The sequence below is a fragment of the Alligator mississippiensis genome, chromosome 9 (genome assembly GCF_030867095.1).
Source record: "Alligator mississippiensis isolate rAllMis1 chromosome 9, rAllMis1, whole genome shotgun sequence".
Taxonomy (NCBI): domain Eukaryota; kingdom Metazoa; phylum Chordata; order Crocodylia; family Alligatoridae; genus Alligator; species Alligator mississippiensis.
In genome coordinates, this window is record NC_081832.1 from 51,611,460 (window position 1) to 51,634,788 (window position 23,329).

General features: G+C 42.0%; 1 protein-coding gene across 5 annotated transcripts in view; it reads left to right on the top strand.

Annotated features, from left to right (window-relative positions):
• The window catches only part of SLIT3 (slit guidance ligand 3), a 964,832-nt gene that overhangs the window by 913,083 nt on the left and 28,420 nt on the right, over nucleotides 1-23,329 (top strand). For all 5 annotated transcript variants that reach the window (XM_019487139.2, XM_019487141.2, XM_019487140.2 and 2 more), the window contains 2 exons: nucleotides 13,011-13,251; nucleotides 16,960-17,090. In XM_019487139.2, coding sequence (XP_019342684.1) covers nucleotides 13,011-13,251; nucleotides 16,960-17,090 — 372 coding nt within the window. The remainder of the gene's footprint in view (nucleotides 1-13,010; nucleotides 13,252-16,959; nucleotides 17,091-23,329) is intronic.

The window sequence follows — 23,329 nt, forward strand, 5'->3', positions numbered from 1 at the left end:
TCAGTCCTGGATAATTAGCACTTCTGCTTTAAGCACAGCTCAGTGTAATTTTATTATGTTGATATGGTTACATACCTAGAGACAAAACAATCTCATTCTCTCTCATTCTCTCGCTCTCTCTCCACACACACACAAAGTAAATAAACTGTTTGTGCTGGGATTGGAAATATAGAAGTTTTCACTTCATTAAATCAGAATTTGTCTGGTTTCTGTAACATTTTCCATGCATATGTGGGATTGTTTTCAGGACACTGTTTTTCAGATTTTTATAATTTTTAATGCTCTTGTTGCCAAATAAGCTCTTTATGAAATTTCACAAAATCGCCGTATTCCTGAGGAATAACAGGAATTACAACAAAGCTGAGATAGAGTTTGCTGAAATGATTCTTGTTACACCAAGCTATAATGAGATCTCATGAGATTCTGGCTCCATGTCTTGGATGCACACCATGAGTTAACCATTCTCTGTCAGATTGCTAAATGGGTTGTCAGGTCAAATGATAGCCTGCCTTTTCAGTTGAGATAGATAGATAGATAGATAGATAGATAGATAGATAGATAGATAGATAGATAGATAGATAGATAGATAGATAGATAGATAGATAGATAGATAGATAGATAGATAGATAGATAGATAGATAGATAGATAGATAGATAGATAGATAGATAGATAGATAGATAGATAGATAGATAGATAGATAGATAGATAGATAGATAGATAGATAGATAGATAGATTCTCTGTGTGTGTGTGTGTGTATGTATGTATATATATATGTATATATATATATATATATATATATATATATATATATATATATATATATATATATATATATGTGTAATAATAAAATACATATACATACAGACACATCATATCTGGTCCCAAGAAGGTAGGATTCTGAATGTTTTATGATGTTAGATCTGTGCTGTTGGTGGACAAAGCTCAGCACAAGTTAGCCTGTAAATTTCAAGTCTCCATCCCTGACAGCTGCCAATATATTGGACTTCTGGAAATCTCCTGTCTGTCAAAGATAAGAGTGCTTCTCACAACGGGTTCACTAATCATTGCTTGAGGTTAGGGTCTGGCTCCCTTCCAGCTGAATGTTTTCTGTATGTGAAACAAACAAATACAGAGAGAGAGAAGTATGAGCATTTAGAAACCCTTTTCTGTGCACTGTACATATGATGGTTTTTCATTCTTTCTATATTTTACCCTTTAATATTTTTTTCCTCAGCAAGTATTTTTATTGCAAAACAGTTAGTCTTGAGGGCATTGACATATACCATGATGTAAGTGTACCCTTTCAAAAGATGAAATCCTACAAAAATAAGACAAACACCTAGGTTTCTTTCTTGAACTTTTTCCAACTTTGTTTCAGTCCCCTGTTGGCCATATTAATATTGAAGCTGGCTGCCCAGAAAGGATAACAAATAGATAATTCCTTGGTAGTATTTTAATAACTAAATGGCACAGGTAAGTTTTAGAGTAGTCAGTAATTTGGATTGCCAAGCAATGTTCCTTTGGTTTCAAACCTTCTTATCCCAGCTTTCAAGCAGTAATAATGTTCAGAGGCCTAACTAGGGATTTCATATACCCTGCTTTTTAAAGGCATGTTCACCACTTCGTAACTAATGTTTAGTGACCTGTATTTAGTAAGGACATACAAAAAATATATGAGATAAAGTATTCAGTAGAGGTGGCTAGAAATTCTCTGACAGAACAGTTTTCCCTTGGAAAATTGGAGATTAATTAAAATGAATATAGATTACTTCATTTTTTTTACTAAGATGCAGTGCAACTCAGGGTCCTAGCAGACATATATCCACCTGGCTTCCTGACAGGAAGCCTCAGCAGCCCTTCTGGCAATGCTAGGGATCCCAGGTGCCCAGCTTTATAGCATCCAAGAGCCAGAGAGCCCCAGTTTCCAAGGTCCCCCACAGCTCACCTAACAGTCTGTTGTAGAGTGGGGCTCTACAGGATCCAAAGTCTTCTGCAGGCCCCTGTGCCAACTGATCTGAGACAGGACCCTAGGCTTCCCACATGAACCCATATAGGAAGCCTGAGGTCCTGGCCCAGATCAGTCAGCATGGAAAATGTTTCACTCTATGGTATTCACTCCAAATTAGAACAAGTCATCCAAATCCTCCATGAAATGGAATTGCCTTTCTTCACACTGCTCTAACACTGGCATATATGGAATGCTTCCAGCTACAGGAAGAAAGGAAATAGTACAGAAAGCTTAAGGAAATTCCTACAAGTAACACTGGGCACAATCTACATATGTATTTGATCTGGTATCAGTTTAGTCGTGAGTAAACTACTCAAATAAATGCTCCCATGTAGGAGCCTACACATGTAGGGAACCGAGAGCAGATTTGTTGCTAATAGATTTCCTGGGGCCCCTCTAGGCTTCCCTGTGGTGCTAGCCCAGGGGCTGGCAGGGAGCAGTGGGCCAGGAGACAGCTGTCTCCTGTCTGGGGCTGAGACATTACACCCTGCCCCTGGGTGACCTCAGGGCCAGTGCTGGAAGACTCTTATCTCCTAGCTCTCCAACTGTGATGGCAGAGCCAGCGGTTTGGAGCTCCCTGCTGCCAGACCTCGCCTGGGCTCTGGTGGTGAATCCTGCCCCGGCAGCAGCCAGCTCCTGGGGGCAGGGAGCAATCTTCCACTCGTTTACATGAACACTAATGTGCCATTACTAATCAAAAGCAAATTTGCTACTTGCATTTGCAGGTAGCAAATTTACTTGCGATTAGTGAGGTTTACTGTGTAATAAGCATGTGCATATGTAGACACACATGCTTACTTCACAGTAAACTACACTACTGCACAGTTAAGTGTCTCACGTAGATGTGCCCACTGTGAGTAAGTGATGGAGTGAGGATTAGGTCCCAGATCTGCTTAATTTATTGCCTAGATAACACCAGTCCTCTAAGCTTTGATTATGAATTTCCATCTGATTCTGTTCAAGGAATAAAATATGTGAATTAGGCCCCCTCTACCTGTTACACTGAAGGCATGATTACACTGTTGCGGGATATCAGAATTCTCAAACAATCTTTGTTTGTTCTGGGCAATTTTGCCTCACAGGACACAGCAAACCCCATAAATCACAGCACATAACAACAAGACAGAACAATGAAGGGTTAATACAAACCCTGGCGTCTCTTCCCATACCCCAAGAGAGTGCCTTGGTTTGGTGTTGCAGCTGCCAGCCTGGTAACTCTCTCTCATTCTCTGAGCTTTAACTTCTTCCTCTGGCCAGCCAATTATCTCCAGCAACTGGCCTAGTCCTCCTAGTCAGCTGTCACAAGGCACTGGGATATGCATGCTCCTTTAAGAGGACTAAGAGGCTGCCTTCAGATGTGTGGGGGGGAAAGCTAATGAGGGACTCCCCTGACTGGAAGAAGGCTCAGACTTGAGCTATATAAGCCCAGAGCCTGCATGGTTCAGGTAGTCTCTTCTCCAACACAAGGTGAGGAGCTCCTGGCTGCAGGGCTCCTAAAGGGACCTGGACAGAGCTAAACAGCTCTGCAGGCCTGAGAACAGAGGCAAATTCCCTGAGCAGAGAAAGAGTGACTTGCAGGAAAATGGCTTTTGTTTTATATTAGCTCAGGGAAGGACTGAGCTGGGATCAGAGGGTCTAAGAGTCAAGGAGGTCAAATGTATAGGCTTGGGTATAGCCCAGGGTGAAAAGTATACCCACTGGAAGATAAGAAAGGCTTGCCTTCTTAAAGGGGCAGAGGGTTGCTTCTGTTATATGTGTGTTTTTGTTGTAGCCTATGTTACTGTTTAGTCTAATGATTTGGGATGGGATTATAAGGGGTGGTTACAGATGTCCCATTAGTATCCAAAAGGGCACATGATCACCTTGAGCCCTGTCACAGGCAAGTTTAAGGCTTGAGCTTCTGTTGAGCCCAGAGAGGGGCATAATACAAGGCTGCAGAGTCACACAAGGGCCAGGGGCCTGACACCCAAGTGAGGCGCAGCCACACAGATGCCAAGAGCTCTTCACCTGAGAGGGGTACAATCGTGAGATATTGTTGAGCCCAGAGTAGGCACAGGGCTACATTAGGACCACAGGGCCACATGGGTGAAGGGCCTGGTGCCAGGGGTCACAGCCACACAGGGGCCTGGGCCCAGCAGATGTGGCCAAGGGCGCATTGACCAAAAGGACAAACATGAGCTAGAGGCTCAGAGCCAGGTCTGACGTAGTGGGGCTAGGCTAAAACACCTAGTGAGATAAATGGAGCAGAGGCCGAGGCCCCAAAAGAGGGAACAACATCATTGTAACATCCATAAGATATGGGGCATGGTGGGGAGGATTTGGAGCTCACAATTAGCTCACAAGGTTTGAGATGCCTCGTGCAGCACAATTTTGGAGTGAGGCCCAGTGAGAAGCCTGAGGACCAGTGAGGACTAGTGGGGGTTCAGCAGGACCGGAGCCATGAAAAGGCCTATGGGCAGCTTCCCTATTTATAATTTTACCATCAAGGCATAGCAGGCGAGACAAGAAGGCATCCTCGGGGTGGAGCTGACACTGGGACCCTGACTCGTGACAGCAGCCACCACCTGCTTACCACCTACAGCTAGGTTGAATTCTCTGGTACACACAGCCTGCTACATCCCAAAACCTGGAGCCTGCTACACACACCTTAAGTTGTGACCCAGCTACGTGTTCAACCATCTAATGACATGATAAAACAAGTAATAAGCTACAAATTTATCCCACAAGAATGTGTAGTAACTTTGTAGTTTGTTCTAATCATGCTATTAGTTGAACATGTGGCCAGGTACTGCCCTGTTGCTGGGAGCCCCACCAACTAAGGGGCTCCCAGCCACAGGGGTACATCATCCACTGCTAACCCCACAGCTGATAAGGCTTCCAGTGGTGGCAGTGTTCCTGGTGCTGCCCTCAGCATGAGCCTCATCAGCTGTGGGGTTTGCAGTGGGGCAGCACTGGCAGCTGCAGGGCATGCAGCAGGGGCAGTGGGGAAAATGCTGCCATCACTATGAGCCTTGCAAGGTGCAGGGCTCACAGCAGAGGCAGTGGGGAAAACGTTGGCCCCACTGAAAGCCCTGCACCCCACAAAGCTTGCAGCCATGGTAGCGGGGACGCTGCCCCAGCTACGAGCCCTGCAGCTGATAAGGCTCACAACAGGGGCAGCGTTCCTGGTGCAGTCTCTGCTGTGCCTCCATGTTAGCTGTGGGGCTTGCAGCAGCAGGAGCTGGTGTAGGGGGAGCCTGGGATTGTAATCCCAGTTTACCCCTGCCCTGGCAATACAGCGCGATGGGCTGTAATGCACAATCCCACAATCCATGCATGTGTGGTAGGGCAAGAGGCTTGATTGTGTGGATCACACATTAGCTCTCATTGTACCTTTACCTGCGTATGTAGATGGGCCCATAGGTGTCTTTTATCAATAGGCCTCTGAGATTTTTCATATAGATGTTAGAGATTTCTTTGAGATGTAGATACAAAATGACCTGAAGTAAATTTGATGGTTTTAGTCCACATCCTACTGGTTTCTATATTATGGTGAGCCCTAACTGGTTCTCATCCCAGCAGTCTCACATGAAGCCAGAGGCCCTGGACTTCTCAGAGCTGGTCTGTTCTTGCTGTCCATATAGACCAGTTTCTGTTCTTGTTCAAAATAGGATTAAGATTCTGCTAACAAAAATGATATGCTTATTATTCCTCTCATAACTCTGGCCTTTTATACTTTTCAAAAACACTGTTCTGATGGGAATTCTGATTTTTTGTTGTTGTTAAGATTGTAATTGCAAACCTGGTGAGGAACAGAGTTCAGCTCTGTGATGTGCAGACATGTAGAATCAACTCCTGTGCATTTACAAGATGTGCAGTGATACATGCCTCAGGCATTAGACTACTAAGAGGAGAAAATAACTTTGCAAGTACTTGAGATGTAAGTACATCTCATCAATATGAGCAGAAGAGAACATTTGTGATGGCCTCAGGAATATAACTAGGAGGTATGAGATGAAACCAAGCAAAGACATGTTTGGCTAACTCTCAGGAAATGTTTCCAACCAGAGTTGCCAGAACAACTTCTGAAGAATTTCAAAGCTATGCTGTTCTAATAAATGGATGGCCACCTAGCAGTTTTTCTCTATCAAGGACACTTGAAGCAGCACAGTAACAAGAAGGTTAAAACCCTTTTTCTCCTGCTCAGGGAGCCTACACTAGCTGGTACCAAGATAAGCCTCAGATGCGAAATTAAGCACCATTGATTCCATTTAGTGGAGGACTGTAGTACACATACACACCAATCATTTAATTCCAGGATTAGCTATTCTTTGCTAATTTATTATTGTTCTACATGCAGCACTTCAAGCAAGCTGCTTCAAATACTTGACATACTTTTCTCCCTGAAATATTTTCTGTGTGTTTTCTGTCCAAGATACAATTTGTTTACCCCCTATGTGAACTCTGTTTCTACAATTTGTGAACCCCTATTGGGTAAAACCTGACTTGTCAAACCTTCCCTTTAGCAATCTACCTAACAGCAGTGTTGTTCTGATAAATGTTGCTCTAGAGGGGAAGCATATATTAAGACTGTTGAACTCCATATAAAACATGCTATTTTATTTCTCCATTGTGTGATGTTTCAGGGCTCCCCATTGTGATATTTTGCTGCAGGAAACTCAATAGTGATTATTTAAATAAAAAAGGATTATACAATCTTGTTGAATCCAACCCTGTGGACCCAGGCAGTTCACACAAGCAAAGCCAGACCCTGACTTCTGATTGTTGGGTGTACAAAAAGCTCCTGATAAACCCTTGTGGGTAATGTAACTTTTAGATGCTAGTAGTTGAACAGCTGTGTCTCATGGAACTAGCCAGTGAATGGAATGGCATTGCAGGGGGTAAAATTCACAAGATTTCATGTCGAGATGTTGTCATTAGAGCTCTTTAGAAATCTTTTAGACTAATACCAACCAGAGGCAAATCAACTTCCTACAGCCCCTGCTCTTTGTTAGTGAAGGCTTCTGTCATGTAGGTGATATTTTTGTAAATGAACATAAAAATGTTTCTATAACAACAGCTTTAGTTGGTCTTTGCAGACAAAACAAAACTGACTAACACTAAATCAGATATGGATTAAGGGCTAGGATACTAGTGTCACTTTCTGCCACTTATGTGTAGGAGAGCATTAGGTATTTAAAGAGCTGGTTGCAGCTGACATTGGGTTATCAGAGATTGCTTCCTGCTGACTCAACCATGCCTAGAGTTGGAGGGCTTGAACACATGATGAGTTCACGTTAGTATAAGCCAGGAGCAGGCAGATGCCATAAACCTGTACACACGTCTAATTCACTTGAATTCTAGTGTAGAATCAACCTAGGAAAATAGGGGGTTACATTTTGCTAATGTAAAGTATGCTGGTGTAGGGAGCCATGTGTCCACAGCTATTCCAGAGTAGCTGTTTGCTGTGGGAAACTCAGGCTATTATCTGCTCCCCACCTTCCATCCCCCAGCAACGAGGCTCTGTAGTTGTGGTGTGAGCAGCTAGCTTCATGTATGTCTTCTTTTATATAATTTACATCAGTGTATGACCCAATATAAATTTTATAAGTGTAAATATGTCATGTGTTTGTTTGGGCCCTTAATTCTGCCTTACTTCACAGAACAAGTCACCAGTCAAATACAAAGATCTCAATTTGTGACAGAAATCACATGATAATGTAACCAGTCCTTGGATAGAAAACTGCCATAACTGGACTAGTACACTCTAATGTCTGGCTAGCAGTTATAAAGGCTGGTGTTAAATTCTGCTTTTAATGAATGCTTCAGTTTTCATCAGCTATATAGCTGCATCTGACAAGCATGCTGGTAATCAGTCAAGCCTTTGTATCTAGGGGTATTAGCTACTCTAATAACTAACAAAAATTGGCTGCCAGTGTACCTAAGTTAACTTCCAGTAAAACTGTTACAATTTTGTTCCTTTTGTTGTTTGGGAAAGTGCCCCGCAAATGGTTTTATTGTTGAAAATAATGTGCCTGCCAAGTGAAGTAAGGGAGAAGGCTTCTGAGGACTTAAAGAGGTCACTAGGAAACTCTGCTGCTCCAATGATGAACATGAGTTCCTTCCCGTATCTGTCTAAACTGTATTTGCAACAGAACTTTTTTTAGCTCATCAGGAATGTTTGCAAAAACAATTTTACCTTTTAGTGGAGGTGACGGAGTAGTGGAGGTGATAAAACTGTTTCCTCAAGGATAGTACCCCAGGAAGCAATAGCTGGACTTTCTCATTACAACTGATGACAGCTGAACCCTCCTGTGTATTATCCATGTACTCGGTATATTCCTCAGTAGCAGAATGTGATGAAGTAGTGTGTAGTGATTGCTTAGCAATGCAGGTTCCTAGATTATGGTTGTGAGATATATTTGTTTAAATGGGAAAAATAGTAAGTTGGCCAGTTTCTCAGCAAAATCATTTTCTTCTGGTAGAGGAGGTTTACTGTCAACTGTGGGGAAGCATTCCTCTCGGAGCCCCATGTTACATTATTAGCAGCATATGATTGTGACCACTGCAGTGCACAACATATCAGCTCATAGAAATGGGAAAGCAATAGATTCCTAATTACAGTTACTTTCCTCTACTTTGCTTCATGGAAGTACTCACTGTGAGACAGCACTGCTGTAGAAATATGGAGTCTGGCTGTGTAACACTGCTGAGTTTATGTGGTAAATGAAGGAAGTATTTGGTAATACAATAAGAAAAGTGTTGAAATGCAGTTTGGCCTGAGAAGCACAGAGTTTGATGCTGGCTGTGAAGGAAGGAAGAATGTTTATTCACATTAGTATATTTTGATTTTACATAATGCTAAGCTTTGGAACAGAGCAATTCCCAGGGGTGACAGATATAAAGTAGGCAGAGGTGAACTGAGCACTATAGCCCAGGCCTGTGAAACAAAATTTTGCTGCCCTTTCCCTGCCTGGCACTGCACAATTCGGTGTAACAGATTTCTGCCTGCCATGGCCAGATCCCTACAGGCAGAGCCAGCCTGTGTATCTGGGGAAGAGTTAATGAGAAAACTTTGTGGATGCTTCTCATACTTTACAAATTCAGTGTATATAAAAAATATGCATCTGTATGGCAGAGGACAGTCATGAGGTCCTACCAGATACCTCATGCAGAAGGTCTGAGCCCAGCTGCTTCCTTCCTGTAGCACTGTACACCTTCCCAAGAAAAAAGGTGGGAGAAGGGAAGCCAAGAACTTCTTTGCATCTGTAACTCTGAGGCCTGATATGAAAGCAGAAGCATTGTAGAATTCGGTTCAAAAGAATCCAAATGTAAATAATATGTATACTTTACTCTCTCTTCCTTGTATAAGGTACCAATTCTGCTCACAAACATGATCTAAATTCAGAGTCAATCCATCAGTTCTGGTGGATTCAGGATTTGGCATATCAACATTTTTGGGGATATTAACAGCTCTCTTATATAGTACCAAGAGTTGCCAGTTGGTTCTTACCAGAAATTTGCTAACTTTTAAGTTCCCTACCATGAATTGGTACCCACAGGGTTCTTACTAAATTTTGTCCCAAAAAACCTAGTTTCTGATATCCATGGCTAAGCTGGAATTGTTGCTATAATAGCCCATGTAACTCCCAGGCTGCAAACAGACGTCATAAATAGAATGCGATTCCAAGGACATCTAGGTTAGGGACAGACATTACACACAAACCAGTTTCAGTGATCAGAAACTGTTTTAATCCTGTAACAGAACAGATGTTCAGTGCACATAAACCAGTTTGAAAATGGCTGAAACCAGTTTGAGATAAAGCTGGTTGAATGTAGTATCAGACTTAACTGATTTGGGTCAAACTGGTTTATGCAATGTCTGTCCCAGACCGCATCCTGGTTTAAGTTAAATTAGAGTCCCTCAGCATCCTAGCATGCTCTCTGGGCTGGGCAGAGCTCTCTGTTCCAGAGAGCTGGGCTGGCCCCTGCCCTCTGCTCCCTGGCTGAAGCTCTGGCAGAGACTTCACATACAGTGGCATCTGCCTGACTTCCTGTTTCCCACCCCTCCACCTCACCACTCCTTGCTGAAGCAGGGATCACTGCCCCCCCTCTTAGCATTAGGTAGCATACCACATGCTGGCTATGGTCTGTACTGTTGGAGATGGGACAAAGGCAAACAGGACAGTGTCAGCTTAAGGCTTTTTGGAGCTAAACAACAGGTAGCTGGTAATATCCTTCTACTCTTTCCTTGGAAAAAATTGTTTAAGAAGAGCTTGAACTAATGAGAGAGGCTGTTTGTTTTCTTAATGGGCGGATAAATACTGAGTTAGGAGTGATAAACAGTGTGTTATCAACTGTCTGCTGGGCTGCTCAGGACGGGGGCTGAGAATCCCTCCCTACTCAGAGCATCCCTCTGGGGCCTGGCTGCGCCCTCCCCCTCTCCCCCCCCCCCCCCCCCACACGCACACCTCAGCATTGTGGAAGGAAAGGGAGGGCTGCACTAGCACCCCCTAGCTTCTAACCCAAGCCACTACAGACATGTGCCTGCATTTCTGGAATGAAAAGGTAATGTCTATCCTCCTCCAAATCAGTTCAAGCTTTGGAGGTTAGACTAACCTGCAAAGATTGAATCAATTCAGGCTTAGGCTTTTTGAATGTCTGTCCCTAGCCCTACAGGCATCTCTAGTTATTGAATCCCAACTTGAGGTGTGTCTACAAGTGGGAGGATACCCCAGCTTGCAGATGTGCCCCCTATGTCAGGGAGCAGAGGAATCCCCTGCAGGAGATTTCCTCCATGCTCTTGCAAGCACAGAGGTGAGGAAATTCCATCCACATTTGCAGTGTGTGCCTCAGGAGGCTGCCAGGAATACATATCTTGTTAGCACGCATTTCCAGGAGCAGCGTGGGGCATAGGCTGCCCCTCCGTGCTTGCAGGCATGCCAAGAGAAATCCCTTGTAGAGGGATTTTACCACATATAGCACTGATGTATGGAGCACATGTCTGCAAATGGGGAACTCTTGCTTGCAGGTACTCTCCAAAGCCCTGACTTCCACTAGAGACATGCATCTGGGTAAGCAGAGACATCAAGATAGGCAGTCCCAAACTTGAGGGAATTCCCAAGGTGTGCAGGACAAGACCCATAAAGCCCATGGGGCCCCTGCCCAGGGACAGCTGGAGCCTAAAGGCAGCTTTACACTGCCTGTGCTCTCTCACCATAAACATTCTGAGGTGGGCTGCAATAAAGTGGCCCAGTTTACTTCTACCTTCTCTCTTGGACACAAATTTGAGCACTTGTGGTGCGACAGAAGGTTTGGACGTCTGTTTGCTTTCACTTTGCACCACCGTGAAAATTTTTATGGTGGCACAAAGGTTACATCTGTTTCCACCTTCAGGGCTGGCAACAGCTACTGCTTGTTAAAGGGCTTACAATTCTGTTCTAATTTTAGAGAGGTTGTCTACACAAAGCCCTGGAGCCTGCAAGTTTCACCTGCTTGCAGGAAAGGAGTGTATTTTTAAAGAGCTCTGTTATTCAGTGGAATGTTCTCTCCAGATCAGGAAATTCCCAGCAGGGCAGGTGGAATTGAAGGCTCCAGGACTGTGGTGGGCATTATAGCACTTTGTGCGAGCATATGTGTCTGCCACAACCCTCTTATCAAAAGGGCCTTTGATACCATGGTGATGAGCACAGTACAGACTCGCAGATAACTGGAGCATAGAGCAGCTCTGAAAACAGAGTGCACAGCACAGCAAAGCCTTGTTTACATTCTGTATGCACTGAGCAACGATTCTTCATCATTTCCTTTGTTATTTGCAAGCTCTGGTGGTTCCAAATGATCACAGAACTTTGCTACACTCATTAGCACAAAAAGGTTTTGTTGGTTTTGGAAAGCTACCATAATTAGAAACTCTGTGGCATACAGCAGGTGCACTGATGGGCTTTTCTGCCTTGAACCTCTCTGTGGGATTAGCAAGATTGCCTGATAATGTGGCAGCCTCACAACACTCCTGGATCATTTGAGCCCAGTGGATATATTGGGCAGGGTTTCCAGTTTACTTTATACAAATCAGTTGATCAAGTAACATCACACTGAAAGATCACTGCATTTTTAATGGTTTTTCTTCCTCTGTATTATTTAGCACGTATCAGTAAAGTTTCATCATCCTGACCTGCTGTAGAAGGCAAATAGTCTAGAAATATTTCTGATTGTATGAATCAGAAAACCAACACAGAAAGGTGAACCACAGCCAGTGCTAGGAGATGTGGCCCAGTCCTCAAAGTTCCTGTGTTAATGGTTTTGCTTGGTTTTGCTTGAGCTATTAAACAGCTAAGTGTCAGCCACAGAGTATAGGTCTGGACCTGAACATCTGCTAACCTCACCCTTCATGAGTGCCCAGATCTGGCTTTTTGGTTTTGAGCCATCTCTAACTATCACAGACCTTACTTTTCACTGAGCTCGTTCAATTTGATGACATAACCAGAAGCTCATCTAAACCGTGATCTGATGTTCCTGCTGCTGTTAGAAATGGCAACATTGGGTACCTACCCAGGAAGCAGCATGATGTCAGTGTATTAATCTTGGTATGCTTCAGAAAATAGCCATACCCCAAGAGAGAGGAAACCTCTTTTGGACTTTATACATATGCAGTAAGACCAAGGAGACCTTTAAAAAAGAAAAAAACATAGAAACACATTTTTGCCGCCTATCATCTGCTTTGGTGACATGTCATCAAGGCCCAAAGTTTAGATTTGAAATTTTAAGTAAGGAACATGTGTGTCCGTGTGTATGGAGGGTGGAAAATCAGTTCGGGAGCTTTGGTTCATGCCCACACTGTAATAAGTTACTTTATTTTCATACATGTAATTTGAAGTACAGGGGGTCACAATGCCATCCAGTGTGCAAATCTCAGGGACTCAGAATACTGTACAAATGCTTCAATCTCAAGTCTTGAAAATGCTTCCTGTGTGCTATGGGATGGAGATAATCGCAGGTGCTTTTTCTTTCTTTTCCCATTAAAGTGGACTCTTCTGTGAAAATCCTCCACCGATGGTTCTGCTGCAGACCAGCCCTTGTGATAACTATGAATGCCAGAATGGGGCTCAGTGCATTGTTGTGCACAATGAGCCAGTCTGCCGCTGCCTGGCTGGTTTTGCTGGCCAGAAGTGTGAAAAACTCATCACCGTCAATTTTGTTGGGAAAGATTCCTACGTTGAGCTACCATCAGCCAAAATCCGTCCTCAGGCAAACATCTCCCTCCAGGTAAGTCACACAGGATAGGCACTACCAGTGTAGTGTCCTTCCCAGGGTCCTTCCAAGAAATAACCATTTGATGCTTTTCATTCCATGGATTTATTGACTTAGGTAATGATCATTGAACATATTTGGTCCTAACTGCTGCTCTGACAACAATGTTACTTGTGTGACCTCCCCTACCAAATTCCCTGCTCTTTTATCCCCCGAGATATACATCACAAAATATTATTGGCAGTTTAAACAGAGATATCAGCAAGTTTCCCTGTCTTGCTGCTGATTTATGGGATAGCCTTTCATCCTGCATAAATGAATGCTTGATATCACAAGACAGTGTTTGTAAAAAGATGCTGCTCTAAATAGCTTTTCCAGAAATCACATGATTTGCTCATTTACCATACATGTTCACTTAGATAGAAGGAGATTTTAGTCAAGTGATTACTTGGTTCACTGGAATTTAAATTATTTTATGCATTTCAAAGACTATGAAAAATTAACATTATGGTTACTATGTGTTTTTTGCACTATTTGTATTTGCTGAATCACAGATGCTTTGGATTGGAACCACTAAGTGCAATATTAGATTAATGCAGTTTGGAAGTTATTTGAAATCACAATAAGAAGATTAAAATATTCACATATCCCTTGAATTTATCATAATAATTTTCTACTGGCCATAAGTCACTGAGGGGACAACCTGATATTTTTAAAATAGCCTCTGCCTAACAGAAGAGAGAAACAGAATTGATCTACATCATTTCTGTCTTTCATATATATACCAGCAATTGTGGATCTGAACTACTTTTAAGCCAGCTTTACACTGTAAAAGCATAGATGTAAAGGAATCAGTGGGCATGTCTACACATGCAGTTAATGTGGCTAACTAAACTAAATAAAAGTGTATTGCTTCCAGGCACCCCGTTTGCACATGCGCCCAGGAATGCAACACATTGAGCTGCTCCACCCTGGTTTAGTATGCTGTGAAGGGCCTACAGTGTAGGGCTAGCTAATAGGCAGCCCCCACACTTATGCATCTTCATGCCCCAGCTAGCCCATCAGCATCCACATGTCATTGCAGCTGAGTAAATAATTCTGCTGTAGGATAGTACTTGTGTCTGTCAGTACTATCCTATGGAGGAGTTTAGTTTAATAGCAGTGCATATGTGGATAGTGACATTTAATGCAGAGCTAATTGGTCAACTCCACAATAAATGTCTTGTGTAGAGACACCCAGTGAGGGTGTGAGAGCAAGAAAGTACCTCATCTCACATTATTCTTCCTTAATTTTCTCAATTTAAAAAGCAAATGTTTTGGAATTGGAAATAATGTTCCAAGCCTATTTGTTAGAGCCTAAATTCAATGTAATCAAAATACCCGAGGAAAAGACTCGGAAGAATAAATTTTAAAGGCTTATTTAGATGTTTTTAAAAGGTTTTGAATAGTTACCTCTGCCAAAAAAGACACACACATCTATTCATGAAGAGTATTACCAAAACTACTAATGGGTTCAGTCAGAAGCCCACTGAAGTTAGTGCAATTCTTTTTGCTAACTTTTAACAGTTTTTTTTTTGTTGTTTTTTTTTAATCAAAGCCAATATCGCCACCATCTTTTTAAACTAAAGTCATCCGTCACAAGCAAATGTATTTCAAACAAAACAATTGAGATCAAAATTTGGTGTATACCTTAAAGATGCATCCTTATCCAAAGGTCTTCTATCCTAGAGATTTGACTAGTTGAAAATAGAGATATATAGATATAAATATTACATGCCTTTCTTTGTATTATTTGCTTCCAAGAATAATTATTATTTTATTATGATGTAATAATGTAGAAGCCAAGTCTGAATATAGTTTTTTATGAATCATGACTCCATTCCATGTACGTACTGAACTTTCCATTTTTCTTCTAAATGTCCTTGTATTTCAAATCATCAGAGTCTCTGCAATACACTGAAAGGTCAGACATTCTCAGTGGCCCCACTGTACCATAGGTCAAGTTCAGACCTGAAAACTTGACATTTTCTATTTAAGTAAAATGAAAGAGGTAAATTTTAACTGGCACTAATTTGAAGGCCAAGCCTGCCTATTACAAAGAGCACATGGCCATGTGTTCTCACATTTTATTTTTCATACTAAATTTTGTTTCTGTATCTGGCAATGAATTGCCAATAAAGTGAAAATAGAATGCTACAGTGACCATTCAAAAGGGAGCTTCCAATTAAGAACGAATCATAAGAAAATTAAACTGGCCCTTTCTTAAGGGCCAAGGAAATGTTTTAAGCAAAAATTAATTAAAACATGTAACTGTTCTATCTTGCCACTTGAGTGCCATTTAAAAGCCTTTGAAATGTTTGTTACAAATTAACCCTAGATATGGTTTTTTTCATAGCATCTGTTGTTTTCTACACTCTCTTATAAGGGGCACCTTATAGACAGGTATGAGGTGACCAACTCCCTTATGGAGTTTAGCCTTTTTGCATTTTTAAGGTTGCTAAAGTTGGAGCAACTGGAGTTATACTGTTATACTGGAGTTGTACTCTGTGTTGACTTCTGAATTGCAAGTAATATTGGTCATGACCCAGGATCCTAGTTTTCTCCAATAAAAAAATCCTCAATTTGGGGATGCAAATAAGTAACCCAAAATCCACATTTTTCCATGATTAAAATGAAACAGCACTATATATATCTATGTATTAGTGGTGTTTCATTTTAACCACAGAAAAATGTGGATTTTGGGTTACTTTTTTAACCAAAAATTGGGGGGGGGAAGGCGGGGTTAAAAAAGAAAATCAGGATCCCTGGTCATAACTAGAGTTTAGTGAATAACTAATAAAGTGTCATCTGTTAAGTACACTTTTTTTTTCTTTCCCTGTTCACAGAATGTCTATAAACAAATCACAATTTTCTTGTGTTTGTTTTTGCTAATTTTGATAAATTCCATTTACTGCCTTCTAACAACTGCCATTCAAGCTGTTATTTAGTAGTGATTTTGTAATGAACAGGAGTTACTAATAAATGACAAAAAAGTATTCACAGAAATGCAAGAAAACTAATTCAACTGGAACTAGAATTATGGCCCTTTGGATCCTAAGAACCAGCTCACTGCCACTTGAACTAAAAAAAAGATGCCTTATCTAGTGGTTGTGGGATTTGTGTGGGGCCACCTACTAAATGACACCTCCTTTACACTTTTGCACAAAGCCAGTAGATTACAGTTAATCATACAATCTATGGTAAGTGATGAGGTCTTTACACTTGGGTTTTAACTTCAGTTTCCATTAATATTTGAAGGCGAAAGGATTAAAATTCACAGCCCAGGAACATTTGCTCTAGTGAGCCCCCCTTTTCTAGGATACTAAACTAATGCTCAGAAAATGCAAATGCATTAATTACAATATGAATGGAGATTTGCAATATTCACCACACTTTGATGACCAAAAACTCTTGCTTGTCTGCTGAGTTTGGTGAGTCCTAACCAGAACCCAGAATCTGCATTACTATCAGTATTAACTTGTACTTAGTATCTGCATTACTCACCTTTACAATAACTTAAGACAGACAAAATAAATATGGAAAAGGAACTACCACTTTAGCTAAGGGGAGGAATTTGCATTGCCAGTTCTCCTGTAGTGCCTATAATATCAGTAGCACTGTTAGTCTAAATAAATGATTTAATTAACTCTTAAGCAGCTTAAGTTGACTGTTGATGTTTTACAGGTGGCAACAGATAAAGACAATGGCATCTTATTATACAAGGGTGACAATGATCCTTTGGCTTTGGAGTTATACCAAGGACATGTGAGGCTTATCTATGACACAGTGAACTCTCCACCTACCACAGTATACAGGTAAATGCCTATATTATTACAAGATGTGTTGCCCCCAAAGATGGAAAGGTAGGATTTTCTATGAAAAGCGAAGGGGGGACACATGCACGCACACATACATACACCCTTCCTTCTTCCCAGGGAAGAATCTCATTTTGATTGACAAATATTGTCAACTATTATTTAATGAGCCAGGATTGCTTTAACTGTGCTGGTGCAAGATTAGGATGCATACATCACTATAACAAAGCAGCCAGTATTGTCCATAAGTTACCACCCAGGGGTGTTGGAGCTATTGCAGTTATGCCCCCTTGTAAGTGTGAAGAAATAAATACTCAGATTTCTCAGATATTGTAGTGAATTAGTTCTTGTTAAGTGCTGGCTTTGTAAGTGCCCATTTTAACTGGTTTCCTCCCATTGATTTTGACAGTGAACACAACAATCCTGAGAGTGAGAGCAGTTGAATGTAATGCTAGTATTTACAGGACTGCATTCTTTTGAAATGGGAAGAAAAGAATGGACTTTGCAGGGGTGGGGGGCGAAATATTTTTGTAAGCAGTGATGCCAGCATTAACACCACCACAGATACTAGAGGTAAACAATAGGGCTAGATGACTCTGTTATTCACAATAGCCTGAGGTTTGGAATTGCAGAGACTCCAAGGGCACAAGTTTGTACCTTGTTAGCCACAGAAGAGAAAATATAGAAATATAATCCATGTCCAGAGTGGGTTGCCTTTATTTAGGTTCCTCAATGCACAGTCTGCAAATCTTAACCTCACCAGAGCCTGCCCCAGACTTTACTCTGGTCATGTTCAAAGCCTTATGCTCTCCAAGGTGTTCCCTGTAGGGGTAACACTGTATCCAGACATAGCCCTGATGATTTCAGTGGAGTGCCATGTAAGAGCTACTATTTGATTGCATGAGTATTCTTACAGGATCAGGGCCTTATTCTACGTACTTGTTCCTAAAGAGACAGTGCACTATCACAGCAAGCATAAAGATATGATATATACATGGAAACAGGATGTTCTTCAAACTTTTTTCCTAAAAGATTTCTTAATACTCTAAGATTCTAGCCTCTCAGAAACAAGGTAGTTGCACCATGGCTTTGTTGGTAGCTGCTCTTACTTCCATTTAAGGAACTGTGATATATGTAACAGAAGAAGAAAAATCAGTAGGCTGCTTGGTGTTCTTGTAGTGTGAAGGCTAGCTGAGTAACGAAATGTCATCAGCCAGCCGTGTGTTGGAACGAGAAGAGCAGTGTTTAGATCTGTGCTGGTGCATCTACCCAGGAAGGAAGAAAGAGCTTTGTTAGTGATCTTCAACAGTGATGCAGTCTTAGTGGTGTAGGTGGGAAAATGCATTCTTTATTCAACTGCTAATCCTAATTGATTCCATGTTAGAGCAAAGCCAAAGTTGTTAAACGGTTTTATGCCACTAATTAGAACATAGGGGAAGGCTCATTATCTGCAGGCAGCACACCAGGTGACAGATCTGAGTGGGTGCCTGCTCTCAATTGTCAGTGGCAGAATGATGCTGTGACAGGAGTTGCTTCCGACAGCAGAGTGCTTTATGGATCTGCTACCTTCTGGGGAAGTTGCCTGGAATGGCAAGCATCAGTGTCCTCATTATTCCTGTGCCCTTCATATTGATCAAGGAGGAGGTCTCTATTCAGAATGACACCTCATTACCATAAGATTAATGGCCTGCTCACTACATTTTGTGCTGTGTGATCTGTTGAGATGGGAAAGCTGCTGTTTAATACGATGCCCTTTCTGAAATGTCACCCTAATCTTTTATTAGTTTAAGGAAGATAGCAGAATAGGATTAGCATGAAGCTTGATGGGAAAAGATTAGGCTGATTAAAAAAAACTGCAGCTAAAGAATGTCAAAAAGGGACTTCTAAATGGATTAAAAAGCTTGTTTTCCTTAAGGGTCAGGGCCAAGGAGTAAGAGAAAACCGTTCCTTGTCCAGAAGTTTTAAGCCAGAAAAGACAAGTACACCTCTATTCTGATCCCTTCTGTATTACCAGCCATTATATTTCACTCTGCTGCTGTGATATTGAGTCCAGTAACTTGAGGATGGCTAAAACTTATCTCTAGAAAGGTATCCAGCCTTAATCTGAAGACCTTGAGATATCATGAATCCACCCCTTCCTTGGCTAATGTGTTCCAGTGCTTAATTTCTCATTTGACTTTATCTGGCTTCAGCTTCCAGTCACTGCTGTGTCTTTCTTTGCTAACCTCTTTACTACCTTGTATCTTCTCCCATGAATTTACCTTTAACTATAATTAAGCACCACTCAGTCTTTTTTTTTTTATAAACTACTCAGATTGAACTCCTTAAACTATCCATTTTTCTGTGATCTTAAAATTATTTTCATGGCCATTTTCTGCACTATCGCCATTCTCTTAAAATGTTGATGCCAGACTTGCATGTAGCATTCCAGTATCAGTCTCAATGATGCCATACATCTCTCTGCTCCTGCTCCTCAGTTGGATAGCTAAAGCCCTTGAACAATCCTACTGCAACAGCACAAGTGTTTTATCTGGCTTTGAGGTGCTTGTCTAAACATGAAAGTCCAGATTCTTTCCCACTGGCACAATCAAGAGTTGCTGCTTTTTAGGGGGATCCCCTGGAATTTTACCCTGGCAAAGATGAGGGGTGCTTTTACTGCTGCTCTTTTTTTAAGAGTATTTTCTGGAACATGGAAAAGCTATAAATACTGACAGGAGCTTTTCAGTCCAAACCACACTGGTAGAGACTGCACATCCGGCTTTTACTGGGCTGGCTTCTGTTATAATCTGTGAGCACTGGGTCTGCACTGGCTGTTTCTAGATCCTCAGTGAATGGGATGCAACAGGTCACAAGCAGCCTTTTCATCTGTGGTTCTGTAGGAGGGTCTAGATAGGAGAGTGAACATGACCTGGAAGATTTATAGAGAATATTGAGAAGTGATGAAATAAACATGATAACATGGCTAACATGTTTAATGTTCTATAGGGATCAAATGAGACCTTAACTTTCAGAGGTCACAAAAATGTTTCTGCAGTACCTCCAGGTGCCATACGGCCTTAATATCCAGCCGGGGTTAGTTTTTATACTTCACTATAATAAGCTGGACGGATTTTTGCCTGATTTTTGTACCTTATGCTTCAGAGAGTATATTACAAGTCTGGTCTTTGGATCATTAAACCAACCCTCTTGCTAATAATGATGTTATTGAGTGCTAGAGCTAGAAGGATGGATGTAGAGAGCAGGCTGGGTAATGTCACAAAATTAATTCCCACCTTGTTAGTATAATGCCAGGAACAGGTTGCATCCTTTAAGCAGCATTTAAAAAAAGAGAAATCTGCATTTTTACATAGGTTTGAACATCATCAATTTTTAAGTTTTCAGATGATGGGTGTCTTGCATGTTGTTATCCTGGAAGAGTAATCAAACACAATGACATGAAATGATACCAGATTGCTAACAGGCCAGGTGAAAGTAACTCATCTTGCTTGCTCAGTGTCTGCTTAGGTTGGGGCAATGGGATCTTCTTTTGCTCATTTTACTGGATTTGTTGGGAGTAGAACTGCAGCCAGGAGACATCCAAGATTAATCAGCTGTTCATTCTGATTTACTTTAAATTTCTCTACTCTGGCATTATGTTTTGGATGGAAAGGTCAAAGTTTGAATTAATGTTTTCTTGAGCACTAAGCATAAAGTCTGATAAAATTCAGCAAATATCCATTGTAAGAGATTACACAAAGTGCATTGCCATTTATCACCAGGTTATGGATGGGAGTTAATATATGAAAACTTTAAATCAAAACTGGCCTTTTTCTAGAAAACCTGACTACCCTATTATAAGAGGTGATTGCTTCCAAATGGCATATTAAAAGCTACCTGAACTTCAATATCTTCCCCAAGACCCATTTTGTGTGGAGACATTCCTGTTTGTTTCTTCTCCCCCTTTTAATTATTGCTAAGGGTATGTGTATGGAAGCAGAATTTTCTTTCTTGGTCAGTCTGCCAAAAGATTTTTAAGACCATATAGGATCCATATAGTAGTCCAACAACCTTCATGACATTGGCTAGAAAATATAAACCTGTAATTTCTGCAATGCAAGAAATTCCCGTCCCTTCTATGTTAGAGAATAATATTGGAGCATAATCATTGGTGATTAAATTAGAACAAATCTTTTAGATGGATATCCAATCCCAATTTTAAGACCCCAAGTGATGATAAATGTACTGTCCCCTATGGCTAAGTACAGACAGTCAAAAGTCTGAGGCTGAATTGATTCAATCTAGGCAGCTTCCTCTAAGATGCGTATGTTGAACTGATAACCAACTAAGCTGACATTCAGTTTCCAATTGGGAAAGGCAGGCAGAGGCCTGCACTGATCCAGACCAGTAGACAGGGGGGTGCTAGAGCATGTCTCCCAGCCTGCTGGCCATTCCCAGCCCAGCCAAGTCTCTCCAACCCCCTGTTGTCCCCCCACAGGAGGTTGAGTCCCCTGCATGGGTTGCCCACCTTGGGGGAACCTCCCCCTCAAGAGCTTTCCCCCAACCTGGGTTCCCCAGCCCAGGAAGCCCTGGGGAGCTGAGGGGAATCCCCCCTTCCCAGCTGATGATTGCTTCAGCTGCTGCCACATGGGGGAGGGAGAAGAAGTTTATCGGGCCAGGTGCCTGCCTATGGAGCCCAACATGGGGGCACCAGGGAGCCGCTGCCTTGGGCTTTCCCCCACCCCAGCCCAGGGTCCCTCAGCCCTAAGAAGCCCGAGGGAGCTGTGGGGAAGTCTTCCCCTCCCCAGCCTTTTGCCTTACCTGCTGCAAGTCTCAAGGATAGCCCAGGGAGTGAAGATAAATTCTTCTGTTCCTCTGCAGCTGATTTTGGCAAAGCTGTTGTGAGATGAGGCAAAACTAATGCAAGGGAGCAGAGGAATTTCCTTCTACTCCCTGGGCTATCCCTGAGACTCGTCACAGCTAAGGCAAGGGGTTGGAGAGGGAAAGACTTCCCCTCGGGACCCTGGGCCAGGATGGGAGGAATCCCCACCAAGGCAGGAGCTCCCAGTGCCCCCATGCTGGGCTGCTCAGACAGGCACCTGTCTTGGAGGACTTCTTCTGCCTCCCTCCTGTGGCAGCCACTGAAGCAATCAGGAGCTGGGAAGGGAGAGAGCTTCCAGGGTTTGAAAAGCCAGCACCACAGGGGCTTTCCCTCCCCCCACATGCTGTCTAGACCCTAGCTGGGGGGCTGTTCTCCTGCTCCTTGTCCCTATGGACTGATGAACGTAAACAAGGAGCAGACTAAGGAGCAGAGGGGCGAGGCAGTCCCTGCTCCCCTGGAGCAGGCAGCATAGCCCAGGGCTGCAAAGCATGCTGGGATGTTGGGAGACTGAGAGTTAACTTGAACCAGGAAGGGATCTGGGACTGAAGTTATATAAACTGGTTTGACTTAAATCAATTAAGTCTGATATTGCATCCAACCAGGCTTATCGTAAAACAGTTTTGGTCATTTTGAAAGTGGTTTATGTGCACGGACCTTCTGTTCTGTTACAAATTTAAACCAGTTTCTGATCACTTACACTGGTTTATATGTAACTTCTGCCCCTAGCCTATATGAATTCTTCCTTCCGCTGCACATAGGAACTTCTACGTTCAGAGGAGAGGATTAGAGACAAGATTTCCATTTAATCATATCCCTGTACCCTGTGAGTGTTTGTCTATAAATGGAAATAATGCTTCTTTGCCTCCCAGAGGTTTATTAGGCTTATTTCATTAATGCATTTAGTTCCTCAAAGAAACGTGCTGTAGGAGTACAAAGTATCAATTATCATTAGAATCATTATTAAGCCTTGTCAAATACAGCATTTACCAAAGTCTCATTGCAGACAGTTCAGTGTACGATTGGTTTGTTTTTCTTTTAATACCTTTATACCCTGCAGCTTGTGCTGTGTTTGTTCCTATTGGGATTTCTACTTGATGCTGCTGAATGGTCTCTAAATACACTGTTTTTCAGAGATTTCTATGAGACATCAGCAAATCCTCAAGTTATGAGTATTTGCAATTCATTTTGTTCTCTCTACTGTGCGCTCTCATTTTTTTCAGCCCCCCTTTGAGATTTAGCATCAAATATAATGAAAGCAACTGGCATTAATCTCTGACCTGCACAGTAAATGTGGTAAAATTTGAATGTACTTATACATCTTGCATGAGCCAAAGCAAAGAATGGGCAAATTATTACTTGCCTATATAAATGTCTCCGCACT